Consider the following 24783-nt stretch of genomic DNA (forward strand, 5'->3'; position numbering starts at 1 on the left):
TTCCCCTTGGACCTGGAGGTCCTAAGTTTCCTCCTCATGAATATGATGGAGGCCGGCGGAGCTTGGGCTCACCCCCATCTGGACCAACTAGGGTCCCATCGTGCAATCATCCAATCCGTGGATGATTTCAAAATTGAATTCTTGGCTGCCTTTGGAGATCCGGATGCAACCAGAGCAGCGGAACGGAAGATTACTTCCCTTACTCAAACCGGCACCTGTGCCAAATATATTACCAAGTTCTGCTGCAAATGGAACTCAACTGGAACAATGCCGCACTCCGTGGCCAATTTGCATGAGGACTTTACTGGGAGGTCTGCAAACAGATTGCCACGAGGGAGAGGCAACCCCGTACCCTGAGGGAGCTGCAAGACGCTTCCCTCATAATTGACAACGCCCTCCGTGAGGAGAGAGCCAGCCACCCGCAACAGGGTAATAAGCCTGGCAAATCCTCAACCACCCCCAACTGGGGGGCAAGTACTGGCCAACAGGCCACCAAAACTGGTCCCCTCTCCTCCAATCCCAACTACGTCTTGGAGGAAGAACGCAACCGCCGTTGTGCAGAAGGCCTCTGTGTCAAGTGCGGAAAAGCCGGACACAAATTTGCCAAGTGCAGGACCAGCTGGAAGGCTACCCCCAAGGAGGATAAGGGGAAAGCCAAAGAGACCGCCAAATTAGGCAAAGACTCTGAGTACCAATTGGGAAAAGAGTAAGGGCTTCTGCTGCCGCGTGCAAGAGCCCCAAGGACATTAGTAATAATTGTATAGAAGTTTGCCATGTATCTACCGCCTCTAAATCATCACCACTGTTCACAATCTCTATACAACTAAAGCAAGCGGAACCACTAGAAGTCCTGATTGATTCAGGCGCCACCTTGTCATTTATGCACCCTTGCACCGCGGAATCACTCCGCCTTCCCCTCATTGACCTACCCACACCCCAACCGTAACTATGCTCGATGGGTCAAGCCCCCAGGCTGGCAAAATCTGGAAGAAAACCACTCTAACCTTCTCCCTTGATAACAAACAAATGACCAAGACCTTCCTGATTTGCAATACAGGGTCTCACGCCACTATCTTGGGATTGAAATGGCTAGATGCACACAACCCAGAAATTGATTGGAACTTGCGTACACTCTCCTTTCCCCACATACCACCGGAACACGTGGCCATTGCCAAAGAGGAAGAAGCCAACAAAAACCCCCTTGAAGGAGTCCCCTCCAAGTACCACAAATATGCCAAGGTATTTGGAGAGGAGGAATTCAACAAGCTTCTCCCTCACAGGCATTATGACATTGGAATAGAGCTCACAGAAGAGGGTCCCTTGAACTCTCCCTTGTACAGCATGACAGACGCCGAATCTGCCACCCTCAAGGATTGGCTCAGGGACAAGCTCAAGGCTGGAAAGATCCGCCCCAGCAAATCATCCATCAGTTCCCCGGTCATGTTTGTCCCAAAGAAGGATGGTTCCCGCCGTTTGGTTGTTGACTACCGTGCCTGAATAACCGGACAAAAAAGAACGTTTACCCGCTACCCCGTCCTGATGACCTCATGGCCCAGCTCCGCGGCGCCAAGGTCTTCACCAAATTAGACCTCAGATGGGGTTACAACAACGTCCGTGTCAAGGAGGGTGACAAGTGGAAAACTGCCTTCCGCACAAAGTACGGCCTTTACAAGTCCCTGGTAATGACCTTTGGTTTGACAAATGCTCCGCTGCCTTCCAGCATTTTATGAACGAATTGTTCAAGGACTTACTGGATGTATGCGTCATCATATACTTAGATGACATCCTGATTTACTCCAAGGATGACGCATCCCACACTCAACACGTCCATGAGGTCCTATGGCGCTTATTAGATAACCAACTGTTCTGCAAAGCGTCAAAATGTACGTTCCACGTTACACGGTAGAATACCTGGGAATTATTGTGTCAGACAAAGGCTTTAGTCTGGACAAGCTCAAGATCCAAGCGGTTCAGGAATGGCCCACACCCAGTAAGGTTAAAGAAGTCCAATTGTTCCTAGGGTTTGCCAACTTCCTCCGCCGTTTTGTTGCCAACTTTAGCCACATGGCTAGGCCATTACACAACCTAGTCAAGAAAGACACGCCTTGGAAATGGGACATCAAGGAACAAGAAGCTTTTCAGGGATTGAAAGACACCATCACCAACGCCCCGGTCCTTTGCCACACTGACCCATCCAAACCGTATTTCCTAGAGACGATGCCTCCGCGCAGCCCTGGGTTCCATACTTAGCCAAAGACAGGAAGACAGTTGCTTACATCCGCTAGGGTTCCTATCAGAGTCCTTCAAAGGTGCCAAACAAAACTATGACACCCACGATAAAGAGCTGCTGGCAATCATCCGCTCCTTTGAGTACTGGCGCATATTCCTAGAAGGTACTCAGCACCCCATCACCGTGTTTACCATCACCGTAATCTGGAATACTGGAAAGAATCCCGCACCTTCAACCAACGCCACACACGATGGCACTTACTCCTTGCAGGATATAACTTCCAGATTGTGTACAGACCAGGGAAACAGTCCGGGAAACCAGATGCATTGTCACGACAAGCGGATCACGCCAATATTCCCCCCAAACCTCAATCCATGCTCCCAGAACCAGTCTTTGCCAACATCGCCCTGATAACGCCGGAAAAGGAATTACAACGCCAAATTGAGTTGTCCTTAGACCAAGATGAGTCCCTGGAGGAAATACTCCAGTTCCTACAAAACAAATCCAAAGCACCCCCTTCCATCAAACGCGCGTTTAAAGATTACAAGATGGAAGCCGGCTTACTCTTCTACCAAGGACAGATCGTAGTCCCTGATGTTGGAACACTGAGGACGGACCTACTCGCATCTTCCACAACAGCCCCTTGGCAGGACATCCAGGGAGACAGCACACCCTAGAGTTGGTATCAAGGAACTATTACTGGCCGGGCATCTGTGCTGACACATACTGGCACGTTGATTCCTGCAAAACTTGCCAATGGATCCGGAAACCAAAGTATGCATCAATTCCACCTCAACCTCTGGAACTCCCATCACGCCCCTGGCAACACATGTTGTATGATATGATAGTAGACCTGCCCAAAGATGGAAACAATGACTCTATCCTAGTCATCGTGGATAGCTTTACCAAATATGTCATTCTGGTAGAGTGCTCTAAGAAACTCAAAGCCCCGGAATTAGCAGACCTATTTCTACGCCACATATGGAAACGCTACGGCATGCCTGAGAAGACAGTATCAGACCGCGGACGGGTTTTTAACAACAAGTTCCTAAAAGCCCTGTACCAACGCTTAGGGATAGACCCCCACTTCTCCTCAGCCTACCACCCGCAAAGTGACGGGCAGACGGAGCGCGTAAATCCCACGGTTGAACACTTCTTGCGGGCCTATTCAGGAGTAAACCAAAGGGACTGGGTCAAATGGCTACCAATGGCGGAGTTTGCCTACAACAACGCGGTGCATAGTTCAACAGGCAAAACTCCTTTTAAAGCACTATACGGTTGGGAACCCTCCTTGACCCCAAGTAACGTTCCAACAGACGTCCCTGAGGCAGACAACTTGGCAACCCAAATGGAGGCACAATGGCAGGAAATAGAGGCTGTGCTCTGGCAATCAAAGACATGCATGGTAGCCGGAGAAACAGGAGAACCACTCAAATTTGAAGTTGGGGAAGAAGCCTGGCTAGACGCCAAAAACGTGAAGCTAAAAACCCTGAGCCCTAAGCTGACCAAACAACGCCTAGGCCCCTTCAAGGTAACCAAGAGAATCTCCAACAGAGCATACGGCTAGAACTCCCGCCAACAATGAGAATCCACAATGTCTTCTATGTGGGTCTTCTGTCAAAAGTCAAAAGGGACAAAAAGCGCAGCTTCAAGAACCGGCCTCCACCTGTCACCGTGGATGGAGAAGAAGAATACAAGGTCGAAGGGATCACAGACATGGAAGAAAGGGACAGGAAATGGTTTTTTAGGGTAAAATGGAAAGGCTACGGATCAGAGGAGAATACCTGGGAACCAAGGGAAAACCTCAAGAACGCCAAAAAAATCCTAGAAAAATTCAAAAAGGAAATGAAAAAGAAGGCCCTCAGCGCTGCCAAGGCCCTTAGAGGGGGGGCAGTGTGTAGACACAGTTGATACCAGGGAATTTATTCCCATTTTCTTGATTTTGAACAAAGACAAACGGACAACATTTTTGATCACGTGACCTTGGCGCTCATATCATACTAAGCGCCAAGCCACGTCCCCTTCCGCGCTTAATCAGCATACGTAGCCACCTCCACCTGATGACATCACTATGACACGTCAGTGACACGTATGCATGAGTAAGACCAACTGCAGAGCAGGGTTCTTATTTGTTATGGTATTGGATATAATGTATTTGTAATTAGCACTTCTATAAAATATATAAGGAGGCCAACCACCATGGTAACACCCAGGTCAATTACCTCTTGTTGCACTCCACACACTGTACAAGGCCTTACAGCCAGTAATCACTTAGTCACACGCCTTAAGCATTGCCCTCACTGTACTTAGGTAGCTTGTTGACGCCTTATAGCGTCTGGTTGCCGTAGTTAGTTAGCTCGTCGTTGTAGGTGTTATGGATATGACATTTCTTCTTTAATCTGTACTTATTTTATTAATTACACTAGTAATCTTACAGTAAATAAATGAGATAAAGATGCGAACTAAGGTTTTCAAGGTCCCTCTATCCAATAGTGACCTTTACAAAACCTACAAACCTCAGGAATACCCTTAATATGCAATGTCTTTTGCATATATGCTGTTTTGTCACTCATTTAAATATATATAAATTCAGCTGAGTAGATAAACAGTAACAAGTAATATTTCTCTTGTTTGTAGTATTTACTATCAAGATTCTATCTTGTGGCTACACACAGAAATATTCAGGGTCCCCCCTGTCGCATAGGCAAGTGCTCCGGCGCTTAATCAGCCCTTAAGCGCCGACGCACTAAATGCGCCTTTTCTCCATCACCCGGGCATCCCACACTGCCGAATCGCTTGCGCTTAGGTGCGCATGTTTGCACGCTCCAGAACGCTGGGTCAAACTCCCAAAACGGACAACATTTGGTAGAGTTATGCCCCATTTACTGTAAGTACCCAATGCAGAGGTATCCTACCTTTGGGACTGTTTACTCCAAGGATGAAACACTTAGCCTTGGGACATCTAAGGACCCACACAGGTAAATACTGCCTTGGGGCAAACATTGCCTTGGGGCATGTTGTACACCACTGTAAGGTGGGTACTTGCTAGTGGTGGGCGCTTAAGGCCGTAACTACTACAAACACTGCTTATGTAATCTACTTATCTAAGGCTAACTAACACCGCTTAAGGCGGCTTGCTAATAACTACTGATGGTGAGGGGGCCTGAGGCCTGGAGGTGTGATAGGTCAAGTAAAGGGGTGAGTGTTACTGTTACTACTGGGGGCCGGCTACTTAGCTGGCTGACTACCTTCTCTAGTGAATAAGAGACGAGGTAAAATCAACTTGGGGGTCCCAAGTGATTTTCCTGCTGTATATATAGGCAATACTACTAACTACATGTGGTCTGTGCGTGTGTGAATAGAAGCCTACATGTGAAAAGAGAAGCGTGCTGCGGACTGCGCAGAAGCGTGGATTTCTCCTAAGCGCCCTTGGCACGGCATCTTGGCGCGGCATCTTGGCATAATAAGCGCCGAGATCACGTGATCGAAAAACAAAAGATATTGAGTCCGTAAAAAATACTAAAAATAATAGAAAATTTGTGCGATTCTAATGGTATATGTTAGGAGGTTATGACATTGCCCCCCCTTAAAGGCTCTTGGCGGAGTCACGAGCCTTTTTCAGTCGCGACTTGTTGAAGCGTTGGATCTCCTCCTGGCTGTGCTCTAGGAGTTCTTCTGGTTCCCAGGAGTTGTCTTCCGGGCCATAACCCTTCCATTTGATCAGGTAGAACCATTTTCCCCGTTGTCTTTTGGAGTCAATGATTTGTTCCACCTCATACTCTTCTTCCCCTTCTATTGTTTCAGGAGGGGGCCTTTCTGGAAATGGTTGGCTTGGGGATACGTGTACCCTGGATAACAATCCCACATAGAATACGTTGTGGATTTTAAGGGTTTCCGGTAGTTTGAGGCGGTACGCGTGACTGGATACCTTTTCTAATACCTCAAAAGGACCTAGTCGCTTGGGGTCTAACTTGTTGGAATTTGTCCTAAGTTCTACGTTTCTTCCATCTAACCAGACTTTTTCTCCTATTGAATATTCCGGGACTGTTCCTTTATCCCTTGCCATTCGTTCCTTGCTCATTCTAAGGGCTGCCTTGGCTTCCTTCCATTCCCTGGCTAGGGTATCTGCCACGAGGTCTGCTTCTGGGACGTTTGCAGGGATGTTTGACGGGTTCATGATTGGGTTTCTGCCATAAATCAACTCGAATGGGGTTTTTCCAGTAGCTGAGTGCTTGGCGTTGTTATAGGCATACTCCGCAAGTGGTAACCACTTAACCCAATCTGAATGATCCGCTGCTACATAAGACCTTAGGTAGAACTCAATAAATTGGTTGACACGTTCCGTTTGGCCGTCTGATTCAGGGTGATAGGCCAGGAGAAGGAAGGTTTGATTCCCAATCGTTGGTAGAGAGCCCTAAGGAATTTCCCTGTGAATGTAGTTCCCCAATCTGATATAGTTTTGACAGGGAGCCCATGAAGTTTCCAAATGTGGGAGATAAAGAGATCAGCCAGGCCTTTTGCTGAAACCTTTTTTGAGGTAGGGATGAAGTGGCCTAGTTTGGAGAACGAGTCAATGACTACCAGGATTGCGTCATGTCCTTCTGACTTGGGAAAACCCGTGATGAAGTCATAGGAGATGGTGTGAAATGGAAAGGGGGGAACTTCTAAGGGTTTTAGGGCTATGACCGGGTTATGTGCGCGACGATTGGCTTGACAAGTGGGGCAGCATTCCACCCATTCCTTGGCGGATGACTTCATGCCTGGCCACCAGTAGTTTCGCTGAGGAGTTCCAGGGTTCTCTGTTGTCCTGGATGTCCCGCCAGCGGAGAGTCATGGAATTCCTTAAGTAACCAATCCTTCAGAGGTTCAGAGTCCGGCACTACCAATTTTCCGCGATACCATAAGAGGTCTTCCTCCCAGTCATAATCTCATAGGCCTTTTGGATGGAGGGAGGCGCATTATCTGCATCTTCTGTCAGGAATTGGATGATCTGGTCCAGGGAAGGGTCTTCCCTCAACTTGGAACGTATTTCTGTGACAATATCAAGTTCCTCTTCCACGTATTTGCAAACACTTCTGCTGGGAGCATGACCTCTGGTTCTCTCGGCTCATCCGTGTAGTCCATCTTCTGGATAGAGCATCTGGTTTTCCGGACTGTTTTCCTGGGCAATAATGAATCTCAAAATTGAAATTGCTCAGGAAGATGCGCCACCGGGCGTGTCTACAATTGAAGGTTCGTGCCTGCATCCAGTACTCCAGGTTTGATGGTCAGTGAACACCTGAATGGGTCTATCCGTTGCTTCTAAGAAGATTCGCCATTCCTCCAGTGCCTTAATGATTGCCAATAATTCTTTATTGTGTGTGTCATAATTAGCTTTGGCGCCGGAGAAGGACTTGGACATGTATGCCACTGGATGAAGCCATTGTCTAGACCTCGTTGACTGAGTATGGCTCCCATTGCTACCCCTGATGCGTCTGTTTCAAGGTAATAGGGTAGATCCGGGTTGGAATGGACAAGGACTGGTGATTGGGTGACAAGGAGCTTTAGTTCCTGGAATGCGGCTTCTTCTGGGTTACCCCATGACCAAGGGGTTTCCTTTTTGGTGAGATTATGCAGGGGGCGCGCAACGGAGCTAAAGTTGGGGATGAACCAGCGGAGGTAATTTACAAACCCTAGGAAAGCCTGAACCTGTTTAACTGTCTTGGGTTGTGGCCATGACGTGACTGCCTTGATCTTTTTCTGGTCCATGGAGAAGCCGGCAGGTGATATGACAATACCCAAGTAATCTACCGTATTGACGTGAAAATGGCACTTGGACAGCTTGCAGAATAGTTGGTTTTTCATTAGTCAGACAGAACCTCTCTGACATGGGCTGGGTGGTCTTCTGGTTTTTCAGAGAAGATGAGGATGTCGTCTAGATAGATAACCACATTTACGTCAATCAGGTCCCTGAATAGATCATTCATAAAATGCTGGAAGGCGGCTGGGGCGTTGGTGAGGCCAAAAGGCATGACCAGATACTCAAACAGCCCGTATTTAGTCCTGAACGCTGTCTTCCATTCATCCCCTTCCTTGATCCTGACATTATTGTAACCCCAGCGTAGGTCGAGCTTTGTAAATATCTTGGCATGTCTTAACTTTGCCATGAGGTCATCCTGTCTTGGAAGCGGGTATACGTTCTTGTGGGTTACATCATTGAGCTTTCGGTAGTCCACAACCAGCCTAAGAGATCCATCTGCCTTCTTTACAAACATGACCGGGGCGCCTGTTGAGGAAGTACTAGGGCGGATCTTGCCTGTGGCTAACTCCTCGTCAATGTGTTGTTTGAGCGCTTTAGATTCCGCATCAGTCATGCCGTATATGGGACCAGGGGTTAGTTTGGCATCTGGAATAAGGTCTATAGAGATGTTGTACTCCCTATGTGGAGGGAGGACCTTAAATTCTTCTTCACCAAAGACTTTAGCAAACTCGTGGTACTGAGGGGGAAGGTCTACTAATGGGTCCGAGTCTGCTTCTTCCTCGGAGGCAATCTGAATTTGTTCAGGGAATGTGACTAGTCCCTGTTGCCAATCAATAAGAGGAGCTTCTGCCGTTAACCATGTCATGCCTAAGATTGCCGGGTTGTTGCCAATGGGGCAAACAAGAAATGGGATAGTGTGGGGGTGGCCATTGGCCAAGACCGCGAGTTGCACCTGGTGCCAAATGCGACCAGTCTGGGAGATAGTACCATCTAACATTCTCACAACTCGTGGATTTTTGAGTTGGGTTTTTGGGATTTTATATTTTTCCACAATCGAGGGAGAGATGAAGTTCGATGTGGCTCCAGAGTCAATGAGGGTTTTTAGAGGGTCTGCCGGGTAGTTGTTCATGTATAAATCATGTGGAGAAGGGGTTTTCTATTTGAATCCAAGGCCACAGATACAAACTCAATACAGGATACATCATGAACATCTATTTCAGGGCTCAAGGGTTTGGCAGCTTTCCTTGGCCCTACTCTTTTCCTGATTCATCCTCTGCTACCTTAGCCACTTCCTTGATTGTGGCCTTCCATCCGTTGGGGCATTGTTTGATTCCGTGTCCCTTCTGGCCGCACTTGACACAAAGGCCAGACGCGCGGCGGCAATCCCTTTCTTCCGGTGTGACATAATTTGGGTCCTCTGAGAGGCGGACCCGTTGGGTGGTAGTGGTGGAAGTGGTAGCCACGGTGGCCGGGGATTTGGCGGGTGTCTTTTTGGGACGGTTCTCCTCATTTTTGCGGCGAATGTTGTCAATCTTAATAGAGGCCGAAAATCGCCTCGAGTTCATTGGGAATACTATCCTTGGTTGATAGCAGTTCCTTGACCTTCCAATGGAGGCCCCGCGTGAACTGCGCAATGTAGGCCTCCTTGTTCCAGTCCAATTCCGCCATGAGATTGCAGAACTCCGTGACGTACTCGGAGGTGGTGGTTGTTTGGGAGAGAGCCGCAATTTTTCTAGCGGCAGCTGCTTGGCGTTGGGATCGGCAAATGCTTCTTTGAACTTGGCCGTTAAGGCCTGGATGGTGGTGGGGGGGTTGCCTTGCCCTTGATGATGGTCCCAATAATGGGAAGAGCCCAATCGGCGGCTTTATCAGTCATATGGTATAGGATCCATACAACCATTTGCTCCTCCTTGTCAAATTGGTCCCTATGTAGGGCAACCCAGAGCATCATTCAATCAAGCCACTGAGTGGCCTTGCGTCCCCTAGTATCACCCTTATAGGGGTCTGGGAGGTCCATCTTTGGCCGCTTTACACTGGACCCTGCATTGAAAGGGGTGAGAGACCCCAAGTGCCTTCTAGGCGTTCCTGTAGGCTCCTTTTTGGGAGGTCTTGGTTCTTCCTCGTCTTCCAAGTCAAAACCTGTGCCCCTTGATGGTTGGAAGGGAGCCTTGAGTCCAGGCCTAATCGTTGCTGGAGTGTGGGCTTCTCCTCCCGTGTGAGTGGGAGGAGTGGTAGGCCCAGTCAATGGGCCAGGCTTTGTTTGGGCTCCGCCCTGGTCCTTGTCTCCAACGAGGTTGTTGGTCTCCTTGCATAAGGCGGTGAGCTGAGTGATTTGCTTGCCTTGAGACTTGATTTGGTCCTGGAGGGACCCAACTTGTGTGGAGAGGGCTTGGATAGCCTCAGGAGAGCGCCAATGGACGGCTCTGGTTCCATTCCGGGCAGGTTTCGCGGAGTGGGAGATGGTTTGCAAGTGGGTGGTTGGGAGTTGGCTGCCACGGAACGGCAACTAGAGCGGCTGGTAGGACGGGAGTATGGGTGGGGGACGCCAGAGCGTGTGGATGGAATGGTGAAAACGGCGTGGGGGAAGTAGTGCCTATATCAGGACTTATGAGCGGTTTTTTTTGTAGTATACTGGCGCTAAACCCTTGCGTCTAGTACCTAGCGTTGAACTGTCCCTACAACAAATCAGCAGACCTGGCGGTGTGATATGGGCGGGTTTTCAGCAAGCGGGTATTTCAGCGGTCTAGGGTCGCTGACTACTGAGTTCCGGCAAAACTCGGGGTACGCGGGGGATCAGAGCCCGTCTGCCTTATAGCAATTTGGTACTACCAGGGACCGACGTCTGTTTGATTATTGAAGACAAAAGGCGAGTCCAATCTGGTTTTTCCCTTGTGCTAGTACAGGGGGTCCTCTCCTTGTTGATCAAGCCTACTACAAGTCGATTTTACAATGTCGTACACCACTGTAAGGTGGGTACTTGCTAGTGGTGGGCGCTTAAGGCCGTAACTACTACAAACACTGCTTATGTAATCTACTTATCTAAGGCTAACTAACACCGCTTAAGGCGGCTTGCTAATAACTACTGATGGTGAGGGGGCCTGAGGCCTGGAGGTGTGATAGGTCAAGTAAAGGGGTGAGTGTTACTGTTACTACTGGGGGCCGGCTACTTAGCTGGCTGACTACCTTCTCTAGTGAATAAGAGACGAGGTAAAATCAACTTGGGGGTCCCAAGTGATTTTCCTGCTGTATATATAGGCAATACTACTAACTACATGTGGTCTGTGCGTGTGTGAATAGAAGCCTACATGTGAAAAGAGAAGCGTGCTGCGGACTGCGCAGAAGCGTGGATTTCTCCTAAGCGCCCTTGGCACGGCATCTCGGCGCGGCATCTCGGCATAATAAGCGCCAAGATCACGTGATCGAAAAACAAAAGATATTGAGTCCGTAAAAAATACTAAAAATAATAGAAAATTCGTGCGATTCTAATGGTATATGTTAGGAGGTTATGACAGGGCAAATATTAGGATCTGTTGTTTGTTTACTATGTACCAAAGTATTGGCTCCCTCAAGTGTTTCAGTTGCCACATGTACCTCCTGTACCCCCTCTTGGTATCAATCATGTATATACTTGTTTGTGCGCCTTCTCAGGGTATAAAAGGACCCTGTGAAGACGCTTCTAATGCATCCATTTATCCACTCTTATATATTGACATATACACACAAGCCTTTAACAGCTTATCTGCGCATTTACTTTAGTGATTGACTCACTGTAAATAGCATAGGAGGTTATTTGGCGCACTAAGACCATAGGCCAGTCCCAACAGACACAGGGTAACCTATTAGTGTACTTACTGCAACCCTGTGCCCCTTGACTGTCACAGTTGTTGAGTTCAACATTGAGTATAGTGCGACAATACTGTAAGGATTGTTGTGATTGAGTGATAGTGTTTCAATCCACCATACCCCCTATATTGTAGATAGCCTTATCTACAATATCTCATAAATCCTAGATATATTTTAGGTAAACCCCATAAGTCTTAAGTATTACTTAAGCATATATAAGTCCTATACTTATTAGGCAAATCCTATAAATCCTGTACATTAGTCAGGTAACCCTCTTACTTAAGGTATTATCCTAGAGACCTTAAGTATACATACCCTTAGTCACTTAGGCTTAAGTAACATTAGTCTAAGGTACTATACATAACCAACCACCTGCACTTCATAGTTGCTAGACTATTTGTTAGGAGTTGTTATTCCTGATAACCTAGCCTATATTGTGCATATATTCTGCGCATATATTCTGATTCTTAATACTAGTTCTTAGTTATTCCCATATACATTTTGTATATAGTAATTCTTTCTTACTCCTGTACTTACACAACTCTTAACAGTAGGTAGCCCCCTCACCGCCTTATGCGGTTATACTTAGTTCTATACGGCCACAAGCGCCTGCTGCCTTGACGCCCCTTAAGGACATCTAGGACACCACCTATGACATCATCATGACACGTCAGTGGGTTCTTATTGGTTATAGTTTTGCATATTATGTATTTGTAATTAGTTCACCTCTGTAATATATAAGGAGGCCAACCAACCATGGTAACACCCAGGTCAATTACCTCTTGTTGCTTCACACACACTGTACAAGGGCCTTACAGCCTAGTAAACACTTAGCCACATGCCTTAAGCGTTCTTCCCGCTGTACTTAGGTAGCTCACCAACGCCTTACAGCGTCTTGTCACCGTAGATAGTAGTTAGTATGTTGTAGGGTAGACCCTTGCCGCCTTAAGCGGTATATTGTATTAGACACACGGCCACAAGCGCCTGCACCCTTGGCGTCCTTACAGACGTCTAGGACACTCAGCAGATTATTAGAACATTTGCCACAAAAACTAATGAATTTTGTGTGACAAATATGATGAAAGCCAAAGAATTTGAAGTTTTAGAATCATATATGATAAACCTGTAGTCCACCCGCAGGTGCAATCTCTTCACGTGGATTCAAATCACTAGGCACTACCACATTTTGAAAATATGGTGATCAAGTCTGCTCCTTGGCCTGGCATAAATGCACTTTGAAATCTCACCAGCACCATTGGCAATAGTAAATATTTACATCACTGCTTGGCTCTCCATCTTCCAAAGTGGACAGCTCCATTTTGAAAATGTGGTGGTGCCCAATGTCTCCAATCTACCAATAAGAGATCATTGTGGACATATGGTACTTGATCAAGGGGCAGAGGTTGCAGTCACGTGAGTTGGCCAGGCACTATTCTGTACTGCAACCCATGGGGCCCCCAGAAACTAAGTGCCAGACATGGGGGCTGGTGGGCAGGTAGGTGGGTCAAGCTTTGATGGAAATATTTTCCTATGTAACAGTGATGTGACAGGAAAAAAGTACCCACCTCAAAGCCTGCAAATTTTATTGTTCAAATTAGTATAAATAATTACTTGGCTCAATATGAGTCTTATAGCAATGTTTAAATATGATTGAGCAAAAACTCACTTGTCAGTGAGTGCTGCAATGTTGCCGCCAGCAAAAACAACTCATGACGTACACGGTCACAAGGTGGTAGCGTTAGCATATGACATGATTACAAACGTACCATAAACGGTGAATATATGCGTTCATATCCAACCATTTGAGACTCCAAAAGGCCATATGCGGTCGCATAAAATTGGAAAGACTGGGACTATGGTCGGGAGGGAAGCCCGCTGCTCGTTGTTTCCGCCCCCGCCCCCCCCAATCTACACTGTAGAATCGTCCATATATTTACCAATAGCGCATTTTATTCTGTTTTCGCGAACATGTCAGAACCCATCGACAACATCTCCCGAGAACTCAGTCCTGACTTACCTATAATGGAGCCGGATCAAGAGCATCCGTCCATGCGACCCTCTTCACAGCCTTACAAAGGTTGGGCAGCATCGTGTCAAGAAAGTTACAAAGAGATGCCAATTAGAGGAAGGACCGAGCTTAAGTGTATGAAGCACTGCACCTTTCGTGGAAAAGCAGTCTGCTTGAGCTCTCGAGGCGATCAATCGCTTATTGAGCATATGAAATCGTCAGCGTGTAAGAAAGCCCAACAAATAATTGAAGACAAGGATAACTTTGTTAATATGGAAGCAAGTCAAGGGAGCTTTGGTAGTACATCGCAAACAAGGTACGTATGCGTCGGACCCTCAATGAAGAACATATGGCTGAATAATTCTGTGGTCGGTTACACATCAATTTATACTCTTGATTCTTACAGCTGCATCGCACCCTCGTTGTCAACCTCCCTATATAGCGTATCCGCCGATTCACTTGCGTGCAAAGGAGTAAGTATTAGGTTTTCCGAAAACATCTGGGCGACCTACCCCTGGCACCTCCACGATCCATCAAACCCAAGAGTATCCCCATGATACTATATATGCGGTGTTAACCATGTCAGAGATACTTTGTACATTCGTAGCCACTCATGTATAGGAATCATTTCGAGCCCCCAGCACGAGTGTTGCGCCCCCTGCGCCAATACCGCATGTTTGCACAAGGTCAAAATTGTCACGCAACGAGCTGAAATGCAAGGTATCACTCACGGTGAGCAAAAGATCAACCCGTATAATGAGCGGCTGTACTTTCTTCGATAAGTTTTCGTATAAATCCGCTGAGACGAGCACGGCCAGCGGCCCCTGTACGAACCGTCCGATAAAGTGCGAATTTCCCGAGTGTTCAAAAGCTGACCCCGTCTGGCCTTATAATATGCAATGTCATATACTAAGCTGCCACGGGGTAGCAAACTACAACCGCGCGGTCAATGAAGGTCTATTCTTGATTTCCGATATAGAAGCGAAACTCCTTCTCCTCAACAAACCATTCGTCATTCCGGGAAAGCCATCGTTCTCTCTTGCCGCTCCCCCAAAGTGCCCAGCAATAGGAACGAAGCGACCAATCGAGGACTTGGCGACAGGCGAAGGCTCTAAAATTCTATTGACCAACTCACAAGGTCCCACGCTGGACGACTGTGAGCCATATGGGGTTGCCTCGGGATCCGCTCGCAAACAGATGAGGACCGCCCAATCAATTCCGGAATAATTTTATACGATTTTTTATTGAATTATATATATGTTTTTACAGATGCTTCTCAAACATGTTTGACTTAAGTTATGACGCCAGAAACATACTCTTGAGCACGCGCGCTCCCGACCGTGTCGCTGGTCACGTACCCGACAACACTACGGCGCTTATCGGTCACAACACAATATCTCTTACCGGATATAGGCTACGACACAGCCACGACACAAGGTCGTGACGGTCAGCCAACCGTCAGTTGACACCTTCCTACCGCCGGTAAGTATTGGAAAAAGTTCAGAAATCGGAAATTTTGAGGGGGGTGGGTCTCACATGTGGAAAAAAATGAGCCCCCACGTCCGGCGCTTAGTTTCTGGGGCCCGTGCTGCGACCTCGGAATGGCGTAGTGGGCGTTTTTGAGTGACCTTACTGGCTCTATCAATTGATATTGGACTACGGAGTCAGTTACTCTGCAAAACTGGAGGGCGAATTGGCTGATCACACGCCAGAGGCTGTATAAAACAGCAAGGGCGTAAAAGTAAAATCAGCGAGATGGCCGGTAGACCAAATGCTCAATCTAGTAAAGGAGTACCGATCGAGATAATCACATGACCTATTCACAGGCTGTGCCTATTCAATTCTCCTTTGAGCGCGCTGCGTCTGGCAGTGTTGATTTCTCCCCGGCGATCAAATCGACTGGTTTGACCTGATGTTACCAACTTACTCCACTGCCGCAATATAAGCCCCCCTCCTATAAGTGATTGTAGAGCGGACGGACTTCGGGAGACCACTCTCTCACCATGCCTGGTCCTGCCTATGTTCGTGCCAGCCAGCGTTATGCACCTGTTCAGACCACTGCTACTAATAGCAATGGGCACGGAGAGAAACTCATCAGCCTCGCGACGAGTCCATCGATGATGAGCGACGGACTTCCTTCTACCGAGTTGGATAAAATGACTATGATCCTCTCGGACCGTCTGAAGGAAGTCATCGAGCGGGTTCGTGCTCGTATTTAGCACAAGTTTGATTTGACTGATGGGTTTACAGCAAGACATATTGATCGAGGAAGGAAAGTGTCAAAAAGACTATGGGGAGGTACTAGCACGAACAATGCTCACAACATGCTTGATGGTGAGCCATCTCCTTTGACACGCTTGAATAGTGCTAAGTGGCATACAGGGAACAATTTTATCCATATTTACACTCTTGTTGAAGTCACATATAACTGCATCGGGTCGTGACTCTCCTGGAGTGCATCTTGTTTGGGCAGTCACTCTAGTTTCACTCATACTTGCTGTGCTCCTCTCCATCGCCATCCCGCTCATTCAATCTTTCGCCGACGCGTTTGGGAGACCCATTCGAGGAGAGTACACGAAATGGATTTACAGGCCATCGGTTATCCTCACAGGCACGTTGTTGGTACAGGGGGCGTCGCTGTTATTCTATCTAGTTATAGTGGCTGTGTGCCTATAGCCTCATGTCTTATTTATCTGTCTTTATTTGATTATCTTGTTCTCATATGGACGCCATGTATGCACTCCTTGGATTACGTTCCGATTCGTTCTGTACCGTTTTTACGCTTCCACGCGTTGTATATAATCTATGCACTTCCAGAATACACAAAAATCCCATATATAGGGCACAAACACACAAACAACCAATCAATCCCAAAGGAAGAGAAAAAAACTAGTGAAAAAAGGCTACAGATCATCCATGCGCATTCTGAACTCGGACACTGAGCGGTCTTTCGAATCCATCGAAGACCTTAAATCTCGCTCCACATACTCCATCCTTCGTCGAGCCGTATCTCCAGCCTCGGGAATGGTCGCTTCCATCGCAGTATCATCCGACATTCCACCCTCAGAGTATGTTTCCAGCGCGTCGGACGTGGTCGTTGTCATCGTATAGTCTATTCCCGGCTTGGGTTGTCAAACCCAACTCGAGCCTGTAGAAAATGAAGATGCAAACGCACCCTGTTGTTGTTCCTGTTCGCGCAGCTGGGTGCGCAGAATCTCGACCTCGTGTCGCAGTGCAGCAGCTTCGGCGCCATCTCGGCGAAGGCGTATGCACTCAGCTTCAATACGCAAGACACGCGCCATGTGTTCGGGCGTGACGTCTTGTTGGGCGGCTGGCTGAGTTTGTTCTAGGAGAGCTCGCTCGGCTTGCATCCCGCGCAAGACGCTTTGAGTTTCTGGACTTGTGCCTGGCGGGAACTCTATTGCCGGAAGTGACTGAGGGGGAGGAACGGGAGGAGCCAATTGCGCAATGAGCGGGGTGAGAGGCGTGGTGGGAATAATCGGGGGAACGAGCCCGGTCCCGACCTCACGCATCACCGGAATCCGCATCTCGGCCCTCCTAGCCGCATGTGCACTCCCTAAAACAAGTTGCAACGGAGACTCGCGAACAGGTCTTCCTCGTGCCAATGGAGACGATGCGATCCCATGTTTCGGGCTCGCTCCCAGCCCCGTACTATTGCCGAGCTGGCTCGGGGCCGTCATGCGGCGTTTCTTGGTGCTCGGGGGTGTGGCGGGAGAAGGAGACATGAACTTGAACATCGGAAGGAGTTTACGCGCTGTGGGTTTGGACGTGTTCGACGCCAATTCAGCAATCGTCGCGCCCGTTGTACCGTTTCCAATTGTGGTATTTATCCCAGTTGTCCCAGCTTCGGCGGCTGTACTGATTGCTCCAACCGCAGCAGTCGAGGGAGCCTCGACGCTTTCATGCACAGGAGTGATAAACGCAAACTGGACGGTGTTGTTGGTCGAACGTGGAGGGGTGCTAGGCGCAAGAGAGCTTGAACGTGGACGAACGATCGGAGGTTCAGTCTGAGTATTCGGTGCCGGGTCGGACTGTCTGCGAATAGGCGAATCGGTAGGGGCGGACAAGTTGTCTGATGAGCCTTTAGTTTCGGGAGTGGGTGAGCTCTTGGGCGGGGGAGCAGGGAGTGATTCGTAAGCCGGTAAGCCGGTCAAATCAAACACAGGGGGAAGTGGTGAAAGCCGAGCCGTTCTAGAACTCGAACGTGATCGGTCTTGTTGATGCTGTACAAGTGCGGAATGAAGTATTGGGGAGGGTTGAAGGATAGCAGCTGGTTGAAGTACGGGGGTTAGATCGATCAGAGGCTCAACCACCGGTGCCGGGGTATTCGCCGCAGGTTCTTGACGAGACACTACAGGAGGCGGAAGCAGGAATTCTCCGATAGGAGATATAGTGCGCGGGGATGGGGTTGGTCCAAGAGCCGGCTCGGCCAAACCCGGAGATAAGCGGTCAGGAACAGTGGTTTGTGTAGTTTCGTGGCTCTCTGAAGTTTGTTTCCTGCCCTTCTTTCGTAGGGAAACGCCAAATGACGGTTCGATGTACGATGTGCTGGGTAGATCAACGACTTCGACCCGAGGTGCGCGGACTTTGCTGGGTGTAAGCGCCGGTAAAAGAGGCATGAGGTCTTGTCCGCGTGGACCTGGTCCATCTTGATCCTGCCCGCTCTGTGATCGAACGGTGTCTTGAGGCGATTCCGGTAGTCGTTGGTCCTTGTCCTTTGCTCCAAGTTTGGCCCTGGCCTTACTGGTCGTGGCCTCACTCCCCGAGTCTACACCGATACCCGAATCTCGTAAATTACTACGTCTTGGTTTCGTTGCGGGCTGAGGAATGACAATGCGGCTGTCGTCACTGTTCGAGTCCGAGACGGTGACGGTTGGTCGCGACGCTCTTGAACGTCCTCTATAATCAGATATCGAGGCCGAAGACCGGGGTCGAGGCTGAGAAGATCCAGGACGCTGTGGGGTTGGCTCCGAAGCCGAAGAATCCTCGCGCTGAATCCCGGGGTTCAACCTCGGCGAGGCCTGGGGTTCCGACATGGACGACGGGGCACAATCCGATGATTCAGAATGAACATTTGGGCGAGACGATGGCCGTTTAGATTTCGAGCTGGACGCTGTGGGTTGAGGCCTAGCCCATTCGGGAAGTTGGGCCCAGGAACTAGATGTACGTATTTCGCTTGTCGCGCGGTTAAACTCGGCGGTGGCAAGCTAATAATGACGCACTTCAATCCCGATTTGGGTTGAGATGAACAGGATGAGACGTACCTCTGCCTTGAGCCGAGCAACTTCCTTCTCTAGTCTCTTGTTCTCCTTGACTGCGCTGTCGTATGCAGCAATGGCCTCTCCGCGGGACATTTTGGATGAATTAGAGGTTTCGGTCCCACTGTCGGGTGCCTCTGAGTTTACACTCTTGCTCAGGTTTCGTTTGAGTTCGACATCTCGCAATTCCACCATGGCCTCCAGCCTCGCTATCTTTCTCTCCGATTCATCCCGGTCCCTACCAGCCTGAGACCGAATAACATCGAGCTGGGTAGTCAATGCAGTAACAAGTGCGGTTGTGTAGGCCGACGAGTCAGATGGTGAATCGTATTTACTTCTACGGCCTGGTGCTCCAGGGCGAGCTCGAGGAGGGGAGAGTGGGATGGGGAGATGAAGGTTTGAGTGTGCGAGAACCTTGTAATCATTGGCTGCGCCAACTGTAACCAATCAAGTAAGCAAGCGACCAAATATTATATAATTAACCTTACCTTTTTCGACCACCAACTCTAGCACTGAGGTCATTTCAGCCAAGTCTTCGTTGGCTGCGTTACGCTCGTACTCGAGCCGCCGTGCGCGTGCAGCCAATTTGTCATAGGACTCTTGGAACGAAGCGATCTCGGATGCATGAGTCAGGTTCTGGGAGTCGAGGGTATCAAGTGCAACGAGTAATCGGGCCTGGAGCTGTGTTGCATGGGCAGTGAGTGTTGCCAGTTGGTTGGCCTACATGATCATCAGCGGCAATCCATATCAGTCCTGCCTATACCTACACTTTGTTTCCCTAAAGAGCACGACATCTCCCTCTTCTGTGTTTGTTTAATAATCAAAAATGTCAATAATTTAGCCGTCGTTCAACTTGGCATCCCCAGAGGCGGCGGTTTGTTGGATGAGTGTCACGTGTGATTGAGCTTCATGTCACGCGATCTGACCGCTTTTGGAGTAGTATGATTTGCAAAAGGTGATGTCTCACGTGACATCTCTGATGCTGCGACGGTTTCCGTTTGTGATTAGCCGCAATATCCGAATGGGAAAGAAGTCCAAAGCCCCTAAGCTGCCCGAGACCTGTCTCGATGTTCCGCAGGTGGGATCGCTGGCCGGTATTCAAGGTAGATAATGTGCTAGTAAATGTGTATATTTAATGCTAATTGGTGCCAGTTACCCCCATCTATGACACACATACTCATTTACACTCCACATTCGAGGCCTACCGCAAGGAATACCCTGAAGGCCGATACACAACGATACCAGAATTTGTAAAAGGATACTACACACGAGCCACTGAACAAAGCCAATCCATCCATATTCCCGTAAAATCCCTTGTCGACGTATGGTGCGAGGCTCCTATTCTCAAGGAATGGCGTACGTTGGCAGATTCAGCCCTGACCCCCGAGTCACGCGCAGAGAAGTGGGGAGATATTGAGTATCATTTTGTCATGGGTGAGTACTCCCGTACGGCTCGTCAATAAAACTAATTGGCACCCAGGCGTACATCCGTGAGTCATACGCCACAGTATTGGAATAGTGCATTGAGCCTTGATAGTCACGAGGCACAATACTACAACGATGAAGTAGAAGCTGAGCTGTGAGTAATTTCTCACATGCAGTGGCTTGTCCGTAACGTTTCGTAGGCTGGAGGCCATGAAGCATCCACGGAATGTAGGCCTGGGAGAGATAGGACTTGACTATCACTATAATAACTCGCCTCAAGATGTCCAGAAAGAAGTGCTAGTTCGGCAAATCAAGTGAGTGAATCGTAGGTGGGTATGTTATACTACTAAATTGATTCAGGCACGCTATCAATCTTGGAAAACCGCTCACCATCCATACACGAGAAGCCGATGATGATATTTGGGATATCCTTTCTAACAATGTTCCAAAGGACTGGAAGGTATTATGCTCCTCCATGCTGCTATTTTTCTACTAACGCATCCCAGATCCATATTCACTGTTTCACTGACTCTCCAGTTCTCGCCAAAAAACTCCTGGACCATTTCCCAAACTTGTACATCGGAATAACCGGTACGGCATACAATCTTGCTCGCACACTTTGAATTTGACTCGTTCACGTCCTTTAGGTGTTATAACATACTCAACCAACGAGAACACGGCTGCCGTCGTTCGGATGCTCGCTACTTCTGCACCGGTCGACCCATCTCGGTCTCCATTGCGAATTTTGCTCGAGACCGACGCACCATATATGGTCCCCGCTAATTTGACCAAACACCAGCAGCAGACGATGGGGCTTAAGTCCAATGCGCGGTATCTTACATCTTATATTCTTCTCGGAATATCACTAATGAACTGGAAATAGAATGCCGCTCTGTCACGCGGGGATGATCCCATGGACAGCGGAATTTGTTGCAAGTGCAGCAAACCAGGGTGTCGTAGACCAGGTAGTCAAGGAAGTAGAAAACGGTGGAGTAAAAGAGGTAGAAGGTGCTTCGGAGGCTAGCGACAAGAAAGTATGGACGGCCGCGGAGGTGATGAAGATCGCGAGGGAGAATGCTAAACATGTTTATGGAGTTTGAATCTAGAGCACGTCTTGGTGAGATAGATCTTGTCTTTGACTCTTGAAACGAATAGAGTTTGGGTACAGTTCACTTGTGCGCGAGACAAGAGTGCCTAGAAATTTTGTGTGATGGAACCATATTCTATCGTACAGCCTTATGGATTTCGTTGAAGTCCCATTTCATGTACATGTCATTTGGATCTGATACGTGCGCTATCGACCCGAGCATTAGTCTGCTCTAACCACGCTGCTTCAACTTGGGCCTAATTATCAGTGTTCAAGAACGTGTCAAGACTCAGCTTGTATTGAAGCGTAACCAAGGGCAAGTAGGCTCGAATTCTAAACTTGAGAGGGCTTCAAGTCTTGGCAAACCACTCCAGTGTTTTCTTTGCTGCATCTTGTATCCTTTTTGTTAGATGTGCGGCGCGCCAGCGCCGTCACGTGATCGTATGGTCCTCGACAGTCGAGGCTCTCTACCCCTATTCCATTCAGGGGGTCTATATATTCTTGTATCGACTACCTTGTTCCTGCACGCTCGTCTCCTACCGTACTGAGACGTCCCGTGCAGGTGTTAGACATCTGACACTTTTCTGTATTTGTCTAGGACTTTCTATCGGAAATACGCTGCATCATTGGGTTGGACTATTTCCATGATATCCTAGGAAGAACCTGCAGGTTGTCTACTAATCGATCATGCATCAGGATCACAAAGTCCAGGGTACACTCGTGGTATGCAATTGCATTTATCAGAGAAGGGGGCGGCCTTCGTGTATGTGCTATAAATACATACATGCGTCCACTATCGATTGAAACGTGACTGACCACTCAAATGAAGTTGAATCGACGTGGTTAATGTATAGGATTTGCGGCATGTGCTCGCGAGCTAGTATGTACTATGGAGACTCCGACCGAAGCCAACCCTATAAATTGCAAGAAGAATAGTGAGTATGAGAAGCTCGGCTTTACGACCACCGAAAATATGCAGATATTTTGCAACCTGCAAGTACCTCTTTTTTGACAACACCCATCTCTAACGCCCCCCCCCCCTCCACATATATCTCGAAGCTGGCATGACCTGTTCATTAAAGTTTCATGAAATCAAGTCATCCTCTTGAAAAGGCGCACCAGCCTATCTGGGATTACAGGGGACCTAATAACTTTACCTAATTTATAGGTTTAATCTCATATACTTGCGTTATGCGTATCGCGAAGATTGCGCCATTTTATCCAATAAGCCACCGTATAGCTTCGATAGATCTTCCTTGGCGCTGGCGTTTTGTGTCGACATGCTTGCAGGAAGGGAAGATCTACGCTGCGGATCATTGTGAGGTCTTCCAAGTCAAAGCTGAGTTCTGCGCTTAGTGTGCGTTCAGGACCACAGATTGTCTATTACCAGTGTGTTTATGAAAATCTCGAACAGACAATGCAGTGCATACCCACCTCACCAAATATCTAACACTGGTCGCCTTCGCTTCAGTCACGACGGCAACTAAACCCTCCCTATTAGACCTCCTAATTTACTGTACCTCTTCAGCCGTTTCAGCGGTGTAGCTCCTAAGTTATGCACTTATCCATATTTACACTGGGTTAATAATGATTCGTTCCTGCCTTTTTATACCTTTGGTCTAACCTAGCTAGCATACATTAGATCATTACCAAATTGCGTATACGATCCGAATGCAAATGTACTGAAGATATTCTACGAAAGCTGGGTGATGGTGTACCCACTAATGCACCAATTCCCTGACTTCGTAGATGTAATCTAAGTTGGTGAATAGTCCACAGAGGTTGCGTAAGTAGTCCAGTTCGAATTCAACCTGTTTACAACGACTATCTTACCTGCTGTGACTGACACTCAGTCAAGCTCAAAGACAGATGATGGACGCGTGGGTATCTCGCGCATGAAGCGCATACGGTTGTAGATTTATTCAATCAAGTCAATGAGGCTAACTCAGACACGCGTATCATGGGTGGTGATTGTGCATGTTATATAGATGTTATTCTCCTTTCTGGCGAATTGTGTCCAGTTGAAGGGAAGCGCTAAATTGGTTCGTGCCAGAAGGTCCGAGGCAAGTTGCCACTGCCTTCGATCACTGATATTACCGGAAAGATGGCATAGCCTTGAACTTTAAGCGCCTAAGGCTTAACTTATGCATACACATCTCAAGACTACAAACTTTCCCTCATATTTGGCTCGGTTTGCGAGATCATGGAGCTCCTACTTCAGATGGTGGACTGACGTGGTTGGAGCGAGAATTGGAAGTCAGGTGCGAGGGGCTGAGGTCTCGAGTTTGCAAGCGATACCCGTTGAATTCGAATTGAACGTCGCCTCAAGTATATCCCATACATACGGTGCCAACGCTTGACTGCTGCGCTGGGTGGCGAAGAAGCATATCAAACGGTAGGACAACACGATACTCACAGAAGAGGTATTTTGACATTGTATGTGGCTGGAATTTGATAGAGATGTGGCTGAATGGCCCATCAAATTTCTTTAACAAGATACTGGAGGTGCTATTTGCTCCATAGGGTGACCCTGTGTCCTGCGGAAAGCCCAACGCCCACTCATCGCTGTGCAAAGTTGCATCGCGACTAAATACCCCTGCTGGAGCCCTATCCACTACTACCTCCTAAGCATCCGAGATATGCAGGCGTGCGCTTATTCTGGGAATACAAATATCGACGTTGGGGAAGATCCCATAGTTGATCCTTTGGTCGAAAATCTAGGTTTGTGGATAGATCCCATATTGTGTTGTTTAGTCGCATAGAGCTGATCAACACCAGAGCATCTAAAAGTGGACGATACCCGTATAAAGAGGGAGCAGAGCGATGAAAGTGATTCCGGTTCTAGTATATCGAGCAGATTACAATCGAGCCACAGCTCAACCACGCACACATACCCGAATATTAAATATCTACCTCGCACACGCGCAGTAAGTTATTTTTTACCTTGTTATCTTGTTTCGCCGGTCGCTGAAAGAAAGATACAGCCAAACTCGGAGAATATATCCATAAAAATTAGTTGGGAAGCTGGTCAGCTACTTCTCAACGATCGCGGTAAGATTAAGTTGTGGACTGCGGTCTGATGTAGCCGGTGCTCACCAACATTAATCGCAGTATTTTTCTGGCACTATGAACCCCCACAACTCCGTCGATTATATTGCTGGTGTATACATT

General features: G+C 48.1%; 10 protein-coding genes across 10 annotated transcripts; 7 read left to right on the plus strand and 3 right to left on the minus strand.

Annotated features, from left to right (window-relative positions):
* Nucleotides 1-42: 42 nt before the first annotated feature.
* Nucleotides 43-710, plus strand: RhiXN_05326 (Retrotransposon-derived protein PEG10; the record flags this gene model as incomplete). Its single annotated transcript, XM_043325142.1, has 2 exons — nucleotides 43-279; nucleotides 324-710. 2 exons carry the CDS (start codon nucleotides 43-45, stop codon nucleotides 708-710), a joined length of 624 nt encoding a protein of 207 aa, XP_043177561.1.
* A 238-nt stretch (nucleotides 711-948) lies between these two features.
* Nucleotides 949-1497, plus strand: RhiXN_05327 (Retrotransposable element Tf2 protein; the record flags this gene model as incomplete). The annotated part of the gene is made up of 1 exon (XM_043325143.1): nucleotides 949-1497. One exon carries the CDS (start codon nucleotides 949-951, stop codon nucleotides 1495-1497), a length of 549 nt encoding a protein of 182 aa, XP_043177562.1.
* Nucleotides 1498-1547: 50 nt separating this feature from the next.
* Nucleotides 1548-2907, plus strand: RhiXN_05328 (Retrotransposable element Tf2 protein; the record flags this gene model as incomplete). The annotated part of the gene is made up of 5 exons (XM_043325144.1): nucleotides 1548-1679; nucleotides 1721-1883; nucleotides 1931-2201; nucleotides 2251-2393; nucleotides 2450-2907. The coding sequence occupies 5 exons, from the start codon at nucleotides 1548-1550 to the stop codon at nucleotides 2905-2907; spliced, it is 1167 nt and encodes a 388-aa protein (XP_043177563.1).
* A 152-nt stretch (nucleotides 2908-3059) lies between these two features.
* RhiXN_05329 (integrase core domain protein) lies at nucleotides 3060-4141 on the plus strand (the record flags this gene model as incomplete). Its single annotated transcript, XM_043325145.1, has 2 exons — nucleotides 3060-3761; nucleotides 3785-4141. 2 exons carry the CDS (start codon nucleotides 3060-3062, stop codon nucleotides 4139-4141), a joined length of 1059 nt encoding a protein of 352 aa, XP_043177564.1.
* A 1675-nt stretch (nucleotides 4142-5816) lies between these two features.
* Nucleotides 5817-9099, minus strand: RhiXN_05330 (Retrotransposable element Tf2 protein; the record flags this gene model as incomplete). The annotated part of the gene is made up of 7 exons (XM_043325146.1): nucleotides 5817-6644; nucleotides 6695-7037; nucleotides 7114-7247; nucleotides 7304-7383; nucleotides 7442-7639; nucleotides 7663-8050; nucleotides 8098-9099. 7 exons carry the CDS (start codon nucleotides 9097-9099, stop codon nucleotides 5817-5819), a joined length of 2973 nt encoding a protein of 990 aa, XP_043177565.1.
* A 121-nt stretch (nucleotides 9100-9220) lies between these two features.
* On the minus strand, nucleotides 9221-13131 carry RhiXN_05331 (Retrotransposon-derived protein PEG10; the record flags this gene model as incomplete). The annotated part of the gene is made up of 3 exons (XM_043325147.1): nucleotides 9221-9833; nucleotides 9935-10476; nucleotides 13090-13131. 3 exons carry the CDS (start codon nucleotides 13129-13131, stop codon nucleotides 9221-9223), a joined length of 1197 nt encoding a protein of 398 aa, XP_043177566.1.
* Nucleotides 13132-13781: 650 nt separating this feature from the next.
* On the plus strand, nucleotides 13782-15048 carry RhiXN_05332 (uncharacterized protein; the record flags this gene model as incomplete). The annotated part of the gene is made up of 2 exons (XM_043325148.1): nucleotides 13782-13890; nucleotides 14750-15048. The coding sequence occupies 2 exons, from the start codon at nucleotides 13782-13784 to the stop codon at nucleotides 15046-15048; spliced, it is 408 nt and encodes a 135-aa protein (XP_043177567.1).
* A 776-nt stretch (nucleotides 15049-15824) lies between these two features.
* RhiXN_05333 (uncharacterized protein) lies at nucleotides 15825-16497 on the plus strand (the record flags this gene model as incomplete). The annotated part of the gene is made up of 3 exons (XM_043325149.1): nucleotides 15825-16022; nucleotides 16072-16155; nucleotides 16204-16497. The coding sequence occupies 3 exons, from the start codon at nucleotides 15825-15827 to the stop codon at nucleotides 16495-16497; spliced, it is 576 nt and encodes a 191-aa protein (XP_043177568.1).
* A 227-nt stretch (nucleotides 16498-16724) lies between these two features.
* RhiXN_05334 (uncharacterized protein) lies at nucleotides 16725-20074 on the minus strand (the record flags this gene model as incomplete). The annotated part of the gene is made up of 6 exons (XM_043325150.1): nucleotides 16725-16933; nucleotides 16997-19049; nucleotides 19107-19537; nucleotides 19589-19820; nucleotides 19868-19903; nucleotides 20027-20074. The coding sequence occupies 6 exons, from the start codon at nucleotides 20072-20074 to the stop codon at nucleotides 16725-16727; spliced, it is 3009 nt and encodes a 1002-aa protein (XP_043177569.1).
* A 47-nt stretch (nucleotides 20075-20121) lies between these two features.
* On the plus strand, nucleotides 20122-21625 carry RhiXN_05335 (TatD DNase family protein; the record flags this gene model as incomplete). The annotated part of the gene is made up of 9 exons (XM_043325151.1): nucleotides 20122-20203; nucleotides 20253-20534; nucleotides 20581-20590; nucleotides 20638-20679; nucleotides 20726-20839; nucleotides 20886-20985; nucleotides 21032-21116; nucleotides 21173-21356; nucleotides 21409-21625. The coding sequence occupies 9 exons, from the start codon at nucleotides 20122-20124 to the stop codon at nucleotides 21623-21625; spliced, it is 1116 nt and encodes a 371-aa protein (XP_043177570.1).
* Between the last annotated feature and the right edge of the window lie 3158 nt (nucleotides 21626-24783).

Source organism: Rhizoctonia solani, chromosome 2 (assembly GCF_016906535.1).
Source record: "Rhizoctonia solani chromosome 2, complete sequence".
NCBI lineage: Eukaryota > Fungi > Basidiomycota > Agaricomycetes > Cantharellales > Ceratobasidiaceae > Rhizoctonia > Rhizoctonia solani.